This window comes from Rhinichthys klamathensis, unplaced genomic scaffold (genome assembly GCF_029890125.1).
Source record: "Rhinichthys klamathensis goyatoka isolate OS25496 unplaced genomic scaffold, OSU_Roscu_1.1 h1tg000009l_1, whole genome shotgun sequence".
NCBI lineage: Eukaryota > Metazoa > Chordata > Actinopteri > Cypriniformes > Leuciscidae > Rhinichthys > Rhinichthys klamathensis.
In genome coordinates, this window is record NW_026606562.1 from 2,296,928 (window position 1) to 2,312,500 (window position 15,573).

The following is a 15,573-nucleotide window of genomic DNA, read 5'->3' on the forward strand; positions in this document are numbered from 1 at the left end:
TGATAATGTACTGTCCCCCACATTATCCAAGATGTTCATGTCTTTCTTTCTTCAGTCGAAAAGAAATTAATGTTTTTGAGGAAAACATTCCAGGATATTTCTCCATATAGTGACTTCAACGGGTTGAAGGTCCAAATGTGAGTTTCAGCGCAGCTTCAAAGTCTCCACACGATCCCAGCCGAGGAATAAGAGTCTCATCTAGACAAACCATCGGCCATTTTATAAAACAAACAAACATTTATACTTTTTAACCACAAATGCTCGCCTTGCTCGTCTACGACTTCACGCATTACGCAATCACGTTGGAAAGGTCAGGCGGTAACCTGGCTTAGGAGGAAAATGTAGAGAAGGGTGAAAAACTCCTTTTTATTTTCTCCTCCAGTCCTAAAATCGCCCGACATCATTGTTCTACCTTTTATTTATTTATTTTGTAAAGTTTTTTTTACTTGGTCTTTGGACGTTCGCTTTGTAAACACTAAGTCTGTTCTTCCGCCTACGTCCCGCTTGACCTTTCAATGTGATCACGTAATGTGTGGCGCATCACAGCTAGTGCAAGGTGAGCATTTGTGGATCAAAAAGTATATAAATGTTTTTTTTTTTTTTTTTTTTATGACAGATGGTTTGTCTAGATAAGACTCTTATTCCTCGGCTGGGATCGTGGAGAGACTTTGAAGCTGCACTGAAACTCACATTTGGACCTTCAACCGGTTGGACCCCATTGAAGTCCACTATATGGAGAAAAATCCTGGAATGTTTTCCTCAAAAAGCTTAATTTCTTTTCGACTGAAGAAAGTAAACATGAACATCTCGGAGGACCTTTACGATCGAAATAATTTTCGTCAATATCATCATCATCACTGAGCTTTATAATGATTGTGCTTATTGATTGCATAGTATTGATTAAGGTCAAGTTTAAAAGTAATCTCCACCAGTAATGATGATCATAATAATAAAACAAATCCCATTAGCCCGTTTGACATTTCTCCAGCACACGTTTATCGAACTACTCTTTTAACCCCAACCTTCTCTAACCAACATCAATTTGAGGTGAAACCGAGGTGCTCTTTCTCTGAATCTCTCTCCATACCGACTTCTTCTAATGGATCCATCACACTCATCACGTGGCGAATCCCGATATTTTTACCCATAGCAAGCAAGTGGCAGCCGCACTCCGACCGGAGCCAGTTTATTCCCCTCACGGGGTGATTTCGGCATGTTTGCCAGGTTGCTTGCGGAGAATCGTGACTAACTGTTCCAGTGACTCAGATTTAGTCTTCTGCGACTGGCAAGTGTACTTTCTGTTCCCAGTTTTTGGGGTTCAATATCAGTCCCAATTTATAGACGTGACACTTTCGATGTTTATGGAGTCTGAGATTTATCAACGTCAATTGACAGACGGCCAGAGGTCATTCCCACAGGTGCAATGAAGCCGCTATATCAGCCTGACACCGGATTAATGAAACCACATCCCTCGGGTCATCCACCCTGTCACAACTCATCATCTACTTGCTGTTCATTTATGATTCCGTTTGAGACGTCGTACAATAACTTATTAGATTTACTTATCAGATCGTTTAGTGGTCTCGATTAAATAATCATGTCCAGCTTATTTTCTGTAGCTCAGTTGATCCTTCATTAAGGAGATGATATGCGTAGATGTACAATTAATGAATATACTTTAAATTATTTTAAAAATGTATTTATGTTAAATGAACATTTAGTTATATATTATGTAAATATTCTGTTTTTTTTATAAATGTTTAATATATAATTAAAAATAAATACAAAATAAATGACATTTAATTTTTTTATTAATTTAGTAAAATGTGCTCAAAGTGGCAAACATTGAATATATTATAAATAACTGCATTTATATTATTTGTTTAATCATTTTATATTTCATTTATATTACATATATTATTCATTTAATTTATTTTCTATTAAAATGTGCTCAAAGTGGTGAACATTCAATAAATGATCAATTATTTTAAATGTGATTATTCATAAATCCAAATTAAACTTAAATTAGGTTTGACTTATGCAATATATAATTCAATAATCGGTTTATTTATTATAGATATTTCATATATTTGAAAATTATATGTAATACATTTATTTATTTTTCTTTTTTTGTAAAATGTGCTCAAAGGGGTGAACATTCTATGAATATTTTTTTATTTTTTATTGTTGAATTAATAAAAAAAAAAGTAAAACAAATGGGAAAAAAACTGCCTGTATCTTTTTAATTAATTTATTTTACATTTTCTACCCCCCTCCCTAAAATTGTGTTTAAAACTACCCAATAACACAGATCCTCCATAGACTTACCAGGGCATAGAAGGTCAATTCAGTGCTTAACTTGTACCTTACCATGATTAAAAAAGATAATGCATTAATGTCCATATATTTCACTCCTTCACTCACTTAACTCTCAAGGCTGAGTTTTACCCTTCTCTCTCTCTTTCTCTTCTTCCTTCCCTTTTCCTTTCTTGTGAATCACTCCCAGAATGCTTTTACCGCCCCATTTTTCTCACAATTACGTTTCTATTGGACAGCCAGCCTTGAATAACCTTGAAAATGTAGACCTTTGGAGTGAAGTGGAGCACATATCTCTCCTAAAGCAGTTCTTATAAGCACTCTGACGTCTTGAAGCGAAGATTTTTTATTACTCGGCTGTCCAGAAGAAGACAAATGTGTATTAATAAATAATAGACTGGAGTGTTCATAAAAAGTTGTGAGCTTGTCGTCCTCTGAGATGAGTTATCGAGCGTTGATATCTCCGTTTTCCCAAAAGCCTCTTTTCGGTGTGTTTTACAAACAAATCCAACTTCTACTCCAACTTCTTAGCTGTTTATGCATTTTAAACTTGATTGTTTGACAGTTTTTGTTCTATTTTAGATGACCTCGCCGCAAAGGCCAACATCATCATAGACCCGGCGGAGATCCAGGCCACCTCTATGGACGACTTGGATGAAGACGAGGAAACCGGAGCTGCTCAGGTTATTTTAACAACATATTTTGACATGTAAAGTCATTTTGTTATGTAATTGTGAGAAATACGACTGTAAAAGCATTTTGAAGTACTCTGGGTTTGAGCTCTATCAAAGTATATTTGGCATTACCGTATGTCTGATTACTGAAAATTTAAAGTGAGCAAAAATCTTGTTTGTCGCTGGAATCTTATGGCATCGGACACGGTGTAACAAAGTAACTTTCCAGCTCAAACTTTCAACAGAAGAATTAACATTAAGTTATTTTATATATTTGTAAGCTTCAAATTTCTCCTCCAAAAATTGTCCCCATTTGCCTCCATTGTAAGTCCCTCACTGTAACCTTGATGTTTTACTTTAACTGAATCCCACTGGGGTCATTTAGTGTTGGGGCATTTCGTTGATTCATGGTGTTTTGTGGAGTTGGTCTACTTTTCGTGACGAGGACATTGCCCTGAATGCTGAAGACGAATGATATTGTGTGTGTGTGTGAACTACAGAGACCATCCGGCGCTGTTGCCATGGGTGGCGCTTTGGCCCGGCCCAGTTGGTTGAGCTCTCCGACGCTGGGCAGAGCGAACCGCTTCCTCAGCACCGCGGCCGTCAGCCTCATGACCCCTCGACGACCTCTCGCCCCGCCCGAGAAGGTCAAGGTCCGCACGCTCACCGTCGAGCAGAGGACCGAAGAAGACAGTGAGTCCATCAGCACACTTCATTTCACCGGGCAGAGCATAAATACAGCTGTTCTAATGCTGGATGTCAACACTGTTCTGCGATGTTGACTAGCACATGAATCACATGGCACTGTTAGATCTCAAATCAGGGACAATGGTTTGCTGTTATTATGATTATACATTTTTAAACTATTATATATATATATATATATATATACACACAGAAATATTTGCATGTATATATATATATATATATATATTAGGGCTGTCAGTTAAACGTGTTATTAACGGCGTTAACGCAAACCCATTTTAACGGCGTTAATTTTTTTATCGCGCGATTAACGGTCTTTTTGGCCTAGCAAACTTTGTCGTTTTTTTCACATGCTTTTGCAACAGGACGCGGCATGCGCGGCGAAACCCATTCATTTCAATGGCTTGCGCCGCGCGAGGACGTTTTGAAAGCGCAAGCGGATCTAGCTAGACCGGAAACAAAACAACAGGCACACCGCACACACTTGTTTGAGCTTGCGAGCCGGCCAAATAGTAGGTTAACGTTACGTTTTGAGTGGATGACGAGCGCGAGACGCCGAAATGGATGCCAATAAGATTCTGAATGGAAAGTTTAGTTTTAAAAAGTTGCCAAATGGTCCCATTGACAAGACCAAAGTGATCTGTGTGTTTTGTCGTTGTGAACTGAGCTATCATCATCGCAGCACGTCCAGTCTGAAATACCACTTGATGACGGCCAAGCACACACACACACACACACACACACACACACACACACACACACACACACACACACACACACACACACACACACACACACACACACACAGCTGATGCGAATTCTCCGCCCCCTCGTCAATATCAGGACCTCGTCAGTATTTCTTTCACCCTTTTATTGATGGACAGTGTTACATTGTGTGAGAGATTATTTGCTCCAAGTGAGAATGTTAGTGTGAAATTGAACACAGTATATGTCAATGTTGTTTTCAATAAAAAACATTTGCACAAAGCAAGCCGATCCACTTTTCCATGTTGATAAGAGCATTAAAATGAGAAAAAATAATGGGACAAAAAGAAATGAAGAGACATTTAGAATAGATAAAAATGTGCGATTAATTGCGAGTTAACTATGACATTAATGCGATTAATCGCGATTAAATATTTTAATCGTTTGACAGCACTAGTATATATATATATATTTGTGGTTTTTATAGCATGTATAGAATACATATAGAATGTAATTTAACTTTTTTACTTATTTTTTTGCAGTTTCTTCTTACACATTCAATATATATTCAGAGAATATAAATACATATCTCAAATAATACATCTTTATGTAATTTGTATGAAGTTTTGATAGTTTTGCTGGACAACATGACTTAAATACTGATTTAAAAATAGATATTTTTTTGCAGTGCATGAAAATCTCAATCCACAGCTTCACAGGAAGTCAGATGGAAACCAATTAGCTTAGAAATGAGTGTGTCAAAAAGGAAAAGGAAAATAAAATCACCTACCTCAAGGGGAATATGACTTTTTTTAACCCTCTTTCTCTTTTCTTTTTCTCTCCCCCCTCCAATTCGCTCTCACCCTCATCTCCCCTCTGCCATCTCCAGTCGAGGGAAGCCATGGTAACGATGGGCTGTTGCTGGGGCGACCGTTAGAAGAGCCTGATCAGCCAATCACAGAGAAGTCCCTGCTGGAGATTCTGGATGGGGTTGTGATGATGTACAATCTGAGCGTTCATCAACAGCTTGGCAAGGTACAGGTCCAAGAGAGCACAGTACGGCCCTCTAGGATGTGCCCATGTGTGTGTGTCACAGCAAACCGTGGGGAGTGAGTGGAAGTTACACAGGACCCGAGGTCCGAGTTGTGTTATTGACATCTGATGACGCTTGTCTTAACAGTTTGCCTTTGTGTCATTCTGGTGGGTTTGTGAGCCGTCGCACATCAGTAGCGTCTGAATTTGAAAGCGTGTATATGAAGTTTAGGAGAAATTACCTTTTAATACAGTACACATCTCTCCTAATGTCACGAAAACTATCGGAAAATGTCCAGGTCATATGTCACCTTACAATCGAAAATGAAATATCATAATGCATATCATTTTTTTTTTCTGTAGTTTATTAGTATTGTCAAAAAGAAGATATAAAAGCATAACTGATCAGTGTATATTAGGTTATCTGGTTTTATTTCAGTTAGCCTAATAGCTGTATAGCTGTATTTTAATTACGGCCGGGAGATCCTCTCAGGAGCAGTTCTGTGGAGATCTCCCAAAAAAAGAAACAAGGCCGGTGGATCTCAGACAAAATCCCGTGGAGAATCCCCCCAGTAAACACGAATACAACAGTTTTTATAGAATAGGGGTATGGCAAAATGACATGAAACATTACATCATTTCCCCACAACTTGATTGGTTCTTCATAGACAAGCCGTCTTGTTACCAGGTAACCAAAATGTTTCAAGGTTAGACATCTGTCTAGTTTCATTTCCCATAATTGTTATTTTTACACTCAAAGTCATGAGTTTTCACTCGTTTCGAACACTACTTTTTGTTCAAATGTTAGGATGCCTAAAAGGGAAATAAGGTAAGAGTTAGTCATAATATTAGAGCCAAAGGGGAAGTCAGGTAAAAGTTTATCATAAGGTTAGATAATCTAAAGGTCAGATTTTTTAGGGTCAGAAACATGATTAGTTCTAAAAGATAGTTTTCTATCTTATCTATTAAAAATCCATCACAATTACATTATATGAAGTTCTGGACACACATTATTTAAGACATCCTTGGTAAACTTTTAATGATAAGTTTGATCTAATTTCCACAGATGAGTGTAAAAAATATATAGTATATTTTTTTTAATGCAACATATACGTTTCAATTATATTTTTAAGGATTATTTTCAGGACAGTTAAGATTCCCTAGAATCCTGTTAGTTGTACTTGGCTTTATTTGCAAATTAAATAATTGAAGATTTTATATATTTAAATATTTATATATAAAATTGTTATATGTATCTCTAATAATCAGTATATAACTAGCCTTCATTATCTTTGTGAAAAATACAATTTCTTTTTTTATTTGGAAGTTAAAGAAAAAAGTATTCTTCTTTTTGCTCGAGTTCCTTCAAGTTCACGTGGATTTAGCTAAAACAATCCTCTGATTTCGGGAGCTCTGCTGTGCCAGCTCACCTTGACCGACCCACTCCACGTCCACCAACAATCTGATAAACGCTTTTTGTCGACGTGTCGTTGCTTTCAACAGTGAGTCACTGCTGGGTAATACATGGACTCTGTCTTGCCAGCAGCTGTTTTAATGTTTCACTCTTCCAACAGTGAGGAGAAAAGAGTCGAACATAAAAACTGCGCAGCGCTCAATGGTCGTGAAGTGTATATATAATTCATGCTCTCTGCAAAGTGCTTCGCTCGACAGAGTTCTGTACGACTTCCACCTTTGTCTTCCTGCGTGTGTCCTTACGCTTGAAGAAAAGGGATTTCAATCACTGAGAGTTATTGGTCCCTATAGTAAAGAGATTCTCTCTTTTTTTCTGCCTCTATCTGCTGAATTTCAATGTATATCTTGTCCTCTTTGTTTTACTTTCTTTTGCAGTTCGTCTAAAGAAGTTCTGTCATCACTTTGTTCTGAACATATTTTGTCTGGTCCAGTATAATGTCTTTCTCCACTGAAGGCCATTCAAAAGTAGCCATGAATTATACACTATGGGATTTGAGTGTTATGGCAGAGGGACATATTTCCTATGAATAATGACTTACATTTTGATCAGTTTTTCCACAAAATCCGATTGTATAGCTTCAGAAGACTTGGAGTATGATTAATATAGGCTGCTTTTATGGTGCTTTTTTAAATCTATGTGGAGCTTGACAGCTCTTTTTAATGTATGGGACATTTCTCTATTGAGAGTATAGTAAATGAAAGCACAATTTTTTATTTTTGGGTGAACTTATCCTTTAAAAAATCATCCTCTGGAGACCTTTCTTTTATATATAAAGTTTTGATTCATTTTTACAGGCATTTGTGTTTCAGAATAGGATTGTAAAGAGCCAATCAAATGCATTATTGAAATGGCTGAGAACTTACTGTCAGATTGTGAGCTGTGAGTAATTTATCAAACAAGCTGTCATTCATCAAAAGAATGTGTTGTGTAACTATGGAAACGGGGCATCATCTTGGCCCTATTAACAGTGTTACAACATCCAGCATTATGAAAATAAAGAGAAAAGCATAACAGTGTCATTGCAAAAGCCAGACAATAGCATTTCCAGATTACGCTCAATATAACTGCGAAAAGGTCTGTGAATTTATCAATCATAAATATTTCCAATTTTTATTTCTTTATATTACGAAAAACAAAACAAAACTGAACAACACATATAAAACAGAGCAATGTATAAAAAAGCAAAACAAAACAGAACATATAAAACCCATAAAAAACCCCGACAAAACAGCATAAAAACCAATTATTCTTTTTTTGAATGCAAGGAATATTACATCTATATGGAGTTAGACATCAAAGGTAAACTTTTACCTAATTTCCACAAATGTTCAAATTGTAACGTTTTTTTTAATAGGTGGTTTGCATGTTTTATGTAAGGAATAATTGACGACGTGCCATTGAATTATTTTCAATTAATTCAACAGCCCGTTGTCAATTATTCCGCTTATACTACGGTTACATTACAAAACATTGATCAGATGATGTATTTCAAGACATTTGTCAGGTTTTTGTCCTTAAAATGCTCTTGTGTGTAGGACTAATTTCTTACGCATCTCATCCCAAGCCTTCTTTGCCAATTCCAAAACGTCATTTAAGAGCTCGTAACGGAGGATTAAACCTCTGATAGCAGAATAATGCAGTTATTAATGCAGTTATTAAAGAGAGAGAGAGAGAGAGAGAGAGAGTTATCAAGGGTGTGTGAATTACCTGAGTCTGTGCGTCTCTCAACAGTGTTCGGCAGCAGCGTCTCTACTAATAGTGAAACTGTAAGTTTATCTGCTTCAAGAACAGTGCCGTTTACCTCGCTAGTGAGAAACTTCATGTAGCTTTTAAGTTTTTAAACTATTTTACTGATAAAATCGTCAGAGTAGCGCTGACAACACGTTAATGTGCAAGTGTGTGTCCCTACCGTATGTGTGTGCGAGAGAGTATGTGCTTTCTATAGATAATGAAACTTTGAAATTTTGTGGCAAAAAACATGGAAATAATGTGTCGTTTTTATCCTGTTGTTTATTTATCCTATATTTGTTTGCTTGGTCGGTGTTGTTGTGGGTTTTGGATCTTTTGCTGTTGACGGCTGTAAGGACAATAATGGAAATCATTTGGAGAAGTGATATGGGACTGTGATGCGGTCAAGACCTGCCTGGAACTACTTTAGTCGTGCGTTTCCCTGAAAATAATTGCACACGTTCATCAACCAATCAGATTCAAGCATTCAAAAGCCCCGTAGTATATACATACTTTCTTGGAATCACGCACATCACTTGCATTGAGGGTCTGATTATTTACTATAAAACCATGTATTATGTTGCGGTTCCTACTTAGTCTTTGTCAAAACCACGTTTTTTCCTCGCTTGGTGCTTCGCGAGTGTTTATTTTGAACCCTTCTAATTGGTCATTTAGTGAGTCCCTTTGGTCCAAAGTGATTTGCAGAGTCAATGCCCCAGGAATAACCCGAGGTTAAGCATTGCTCTCATGGTTAAACATTGGCCACTCCTTGTGGGATTTAAACCTATAACCTTTTGGTTACCAGCCAAAATCTTTAAACACTAGACTACTCTAGCAAGACGAAAACTGCATTGGTTTTCTCTTTAGTTTACTGAAGTAATTAGTCCCAAGGTTTCTTCCTCCAGGGAGTTTTTCCACTGCTGATGCGAATCATTCCCCAATGACTCGTTCACTGGGGTTTTTGTAAGACTCCTTTCTTTGTGTCTACTTTAGAAATATATCCATTATTGAAAGTGCTGTACAAATAAAATTGAATGAAAATTGAAAGGGACAGCATGGTAAGACAATCTAGTTGCTAATAGGCAATGCTTATTGATGCAATCCTTTAGTAATGTACCGTGGCTTTGGAAGCGAATTAAAAGTGTCTCAGTTCACGCTGTGATTTCTCTCGAACTCTGTTGGATCCTGATGAGATTTAGGTTGCAGCCTGTCAAGAGAAACTGTCTGATTTGACTTACATGGACTTCATAAAGGCTTTGTTAATTGGCGTGGCACAGTGCCATCAGGAGACATGTCTTCATTATTGATATGCAGAAGAATTCATCCACAGCGTGGAGTATCTCCACCACACCTCGTCATTTCATCAAGCTCTAATGCATTTTTTATTTCTCTAAGTTTGGGAGAACTGCCTCACCATAATCTCAATTTATAATCCGAGCCTCATATTTTGGGAACAGCCTAAAGCGGTTTCTCAAATGGAAATGAGCTGCATAATGATAAAATTACTTTTTCCCTTTTTTTAAAAGTCGAAATATACTTTACAACAGTTTATGAACTGTAGCTCAATTCTTAACACTACACAAATGCTTGTTGCATTCTCAGCATTGCCACAAGGAGCGCTGTTGCAGGTTTTGCATGAACTACTTCTTCTATGGTCAGTTTCAGGTCAACTCTTGTGACAACTGATAAACTGACTTTTATCAGTTTTCTGGAAAACAAAGTCACGTTTAAAATAAGCACTTTCAAATAATATCTAGATGCTGGATATGATGGTTTACAAAGTTGTATCACTGTATCGTTGTAGGCTAATATTAGAACGTAAATGGGACATTTAAACACAATTGCTTGATTTTATCAAAGTCTGTGTTCGAAATGGCTCCCTCAATCACTATTCCCTATATTACTCCACTAATATAGTCCACTTGAAGGAGTGAACGAAACCGAGTGAGTGAATTTGGACACCGAGGAGTGTCTGAAGGGCTGCCGCTTTTGCATAGTTTGTGCCGTTAAATAATCACTTGAAACTTAGCAAACTGGCAGCTCCAGTAGTAATGAAAAGGATTTATCCTGAACTCTAGCATTTATTAACCTTAAACAATTTAATAATCAATTAATAAGGAATTTTTTAGCGGTATGATATTACGCTGTAATATCATACAGGGAATTCATTCAGCATGACCCTCAGTGCATTATGGTTATTCTCTAGTAGTTGAACATACATCAGTCATACACACGTTGTTTGGGTGCATTTCTGGGAGTGAATGAGTACATCTGATAACGTCCACTATGGTTTCGGACACCATTACCATTACCCTATTTAATGATATTGGGGGTGATTTTGGACACAGCTAAAGTCCCTTTAAGACGTGGCATTTCATGCGGCGGCCATCTTTGAAATGCGTCTTGGGCAGCCATTTCAGTAATGCAAGTGCAGTGTCAATCTCTTTACTCTTAAGTTTATTTAAAGATTACATTTGAAATCACCAGTGAAATCTAACACCAACTGTTTCTAAACACTCAAATCATGACAATAAACTGCATTTTTCAGGCTGACTTTGACGCAATGACTTTACCAATCACTGATTGGCTCTTTTATTTAGAAGGCGGGACTTATTCCGCCATATTGCACTTTTCTCCCATTCATAGTCATACGAGTGTCATTGATTTTGTAATGGTTACTTTTCTGAAATGAAACCTCCTTGATGACGTATTCAGCCGACAAATGCGACCTCTTGAGGACACAGAATTAGAGAATTGAGATGCCCTTCAAAATGACTAACTTTGATCGGTTTCTGGGCCACAGGCTGGAGGACAGAGGAATGAGGAAACGAGGAGGCATCCATTTGAGTACTGAGAAGTACCCATACATTTAGAAGGAAATAAAAAATTAGACCAAGATTTAACATTTGAAATGAACTCTGTCGCCCCCTTGAGTATTGGAGTTTGTCACAGCCACAATAATTCAAGAATGCATATTGATTAAAACTTTGCATTGGCAAAGCAGTGACGTGTGTTTGCATATACTTGATTGCCTAACATAATTCTGTATGTTTCTGGCTTTAATGTTTACCTATGTGTCTTGTAAAGAGACCTGTTTGGCTCTATCTGGAGGGCTTGTGCTCTGTTCAGTATTATCCCTTAAATCCTGGTCTCTGCCCACAGGATAAAGTCACTGTGGTGATAATTTCCCCTACTCCCAAAATTGGTGGCTATTTGGAGCTCCAGCAGGATGGCTAGCGATTACGTTGACACTTGAGAACAAGGGCAATTTTCTGTAGCTACATGCTCGCAGTGAATTCGGAAAGCACTGTGACTAATTCTGTTTGTGTGTCTTTGTATTTCTGTATGTTTTCTGCAGATGGTGGTTGTATCAGATGATGTTCACGAATACGCCGTCGCCCTAAAGGACACGGATGAGAAGATCGCCCGATGCCCGAGCAGAGTAAGAGCACCGTATCCACACTGTAATGTGCATCTATAGGGAAACACATGCTTGTGTCTTAGAGATTTACTGCTGTATGTTATGGAACTAAACAAAACTGTGAAACAGTGTGTTGAACAATCATCAAACAACCACCCAGGACACCCTAGCAACCACTTGTTGAATGTGTAGCAACTTAACCTTGTGAAAAAATAATGCACGTAATTGCATTGAATGTCCACTTGTTGTGCACTTCAAATCTAAAAGGTAAAAAACTGTACTCGCACATATTATAATATTATTTAAATAAAAGGTTAGTTAAGTGTATTCAAAGTGAGTGTATGTGACTGTTCCATAACACACTTAAGTGCACTTTAAAAAGTTAAATTGAAAGTTTCAAGCTTGAAAGTACACTCAGTTTGATAACATACTAAAGCATATGGAAAGTATTTTGTTATAATCTAGAGTTGTTCAATATTACATTTAATGTTAATATACTGTATTTTAAATGTACTAAATTGCAACAAATGTGCATTTCCAAATATATTTAAATGCATGACACTTGTAAAAGTATATTTTAGTTTACTATAAATGTTTGTCAGTACATTCATCAGTACACTTTTACCATATTTCAAAGACAATGGAAGTAATTATGATATTACTTATAAAGACATACTTAAGTCCTACTTAAGTGGGCAAAAAAAGCACATCTAAAGTTCATCTAATTGCATTTTAATATACATTTCAACTATAATACACTTTCATTTAAGTGTATGAAAACATTACATTCCGTTTTTTCATTTATATTCTTTTAAAATATATATCTTTTAAATGATGCTTAAGTGTTACACAACAACTATGTACTAAAAAAACGTAACCGTTTTTTCTTTTGCGTTTATCGCATACGGACGGCAGCGTTGTCAAAACGATCCACGTTCACGCGGATCAGAGAAAGCAACTGAAAGCGCTGTATTATTCATGCCAGGCCAGTAGATGGTGAAGCCACTTTGTAAAGAAACACTACGTTCCTATAGGCTGAACACATAATACGCATGTGCATGATGTCACTGTTTTCACAAATTCAAGTTTTTGTAGTTTTCATGGAGACGATAACGGTATCTTTTAAAAAAAACGTGCACTTTGAAAGCCCTTTTTAAAAATTGTGTTTTCAGGCCCCCAAAACGCTGTTGTCGTGTGAATAAATGGGAAAACTGCATAAAAAGTTGTACGTTTTTAGTCGAAAACCATAGAACCATACAGTGCTTGTAAATAAACAGCACTTTTAGAGGCCACAATTCATTATTAGTAAAGCTTCACAGTACTTATATTTTAATAATTTACATTTTTGCTTTTAATTTTTTTTAATTTTTTTATGCTGAACAAGTTTTTTTTTTATTTTTTTATTTTATTTTTTAGCATAGTCTCTATTATGCTCTCTTTTTAATTATTTTATTTTGCTTGGCAGAGGCCGGATATTCTAGACGAGTTGCAGAAAAGCCAAAAAGTGTTTGCTGAAAAGCTGAACCACCTGAGTCGTAGACTGGCCTGGATCAACGCCACCATCTACTCCAAGGTACCGCTGACATCACTGGCCATCTTTTTAAGCAGTGTCATTTTTGTATATACAGCATGGCATGTCATTTTACGTTGAAATGCCCAGTATGAGGTGGTCCTTAAGACCTGTCGGGTGTTTTTTTTAATTTACAACGTTCCCCATAAACGGCAGACATTAAAGTCAGCTTTGAAAAAGGCTCTTCAAAAGGGCATTTCTGAACAGGAAGCGGTTTGTATGCTTTAAATGCCACTGCATTAATCACAGACCTTTCTGCTTACTAAATGACTTTTGCAGGGGTCATATGATGTTTATTTATATATTTATTTAGCTGCAAAAATTGCATTCATTGGCTAGGCTGAATATATGGTTAAAGGCTATTTAGTATTTAGCAACTTCTCTCAGACATACTTTACAGGCAACAAGGCTAGCCAATCATAGCAGATGTAATTTGCATATTAAAGCCTTTAAACATTGTCAAAACCATATATATACATAATAAAGGCTAGATGTCTCGTCCGCGCTGCTGGCCAATGGAGGTCGACGTCCGCACCTGGCGGCCATCTTGTCACAGTTAGCTCGCTCACTCGTAACATTGTGTTTTAATGGTGCATGTACTTTTTAAATAACCATAACTTGCTCAATTTTCTACCGGTTTGGTTTGTTATAAACGTCACAGATGTAGTTATGACACTGCACACTTATGAATAATAAGTGTATCAATAAATAATCATCCAGAATTATAGCCACGCTAATAACGTTTGTTATCAGGAACCAAACCGTTTGTAAATCCGTCAAGATTTCAACGAGATAAGAGTATCTGTGTTCGTGCTGATCACTCATCTTACATCAGGCACCACAGAGCCCGCCAGAAAGCTTGCCTGTGACAAGATGGCCGCCGGTGATGGCGATCGAGACTCCGCCGTAAGACATCTAGCCTTTATTACGGATATCTATGGTCAAAACGATCCCCATTCACACGGATCCGCGAAAACGACTAAAAACGCTGTATTGCTGCCAGGCCATTAGGTGGCGATGAAACATTATAGACTGAACACGTAATACGCATGTGCATGACGTCATCGTCTTCAGGGATCAGCGTTTTTGTTGTTTACACGGAGACCGTTTTCAAATTGCTCTTTGAAACCCGTTTTCAAAAGTTTGCGTTTTCAGGCCCCCAAAACGCCGTTGTCGTGTAAACGAACGGCCAAAACACATAAAAAGTTTTACGTTTTTAGTTGAAAACGGTGTCGTGTAAACAGCCCCTCAGTTGATCGTAGAACAATTGCCACCAATGATCTCTACAATCAACTTAAGGCTTACGATGCTTTTGGGAAATGCAGCCCTGGAAAATTTATCTCCAAACCCAATTAAACACAACTGAACCTGCTAATCAAGGTCTTACTAAACACACACTAGAAACTTCCAGGCAGGTGTGTTGAGGCAAATGCTAAAATAACTAGCTTCCGGCAGACGGCCGTACGCATCGATTTACGCCAAAAGAGTAACACTTGAACTTGACACACAACGTAATGGCAAACGTCAAAGCTTACGCTACTCCGTCATACACCGTCAAGTGTTACTCTTTTAGCGTAAGTCGACTTGCGTACGGCCGTATGTCAGAAAGCTAGTTATTTTAGTCGATAGAGTTTTAAATATGGATATTTTTCTTACACGAACGCATCGCTTCACTTCAGAAGGCCTTTATTAACCCCCGCAGAGCCGCTTCGAGCACTTTTAGCACGGATTGATGCGCTTTGATGGACTTAAAAAAAATATACCCATTGACTCTCACTATAAAGCTTGGAAGAGAATGTATTAGTCGGAAAGAAGAAAGTCATATACACCTAGGATGGCTTCAGGGTGAGTAAATCAAGGGTTAATTTTCATTTTCGGCCGAACTATCCCTTTAAACTAAATCACGAAAGTGGATTTCAAGGCATTGCCTGCAAGTTGTAGGATTTTC

The 15,573-nt window shown here is 37.4% G+C and overlaps 1 protein-coding gene across 3 annotated transcripts in view; it reads left to right on the forward strand.

Moving 5' to 3' along the window:
• The window catches only part of LOC130093454 (E3 ubiquitin-protein ligase RNF123), a 155,886-nt gene that overhangs the window by 21,264 nt on the left and 119,049 nt on the right, over window positions 1-15,573 (forward strand). For all 3 annotated transcript variants that reach the window (XM_056260564.1, XM_056260566.1, XM_056260565.1), the window contains exons 22-26: window positions 2,899-2,999; window positions 3,491-3,683; window positions 5,290-5,435; window positions 11,993-12,076; window positions 13,521-13,628. In XM_056260564.1, coding sequence (XP_056116539.1) covers window positions 2,899-2,999; window positions 3,491-3,683; window positions 5,290-5,435; window positions 11,993-12,076; window positions 13,521-13,628 — 632 coding nt within the window. The remainder of the gene's footprint in view (window positions 1-2,898; window positions 3,000-3,490; window positions 3,684-5,289; window positions 5,436-11,992; window positions 12,077-13,520; window positions 13,629-15,573) is intronic.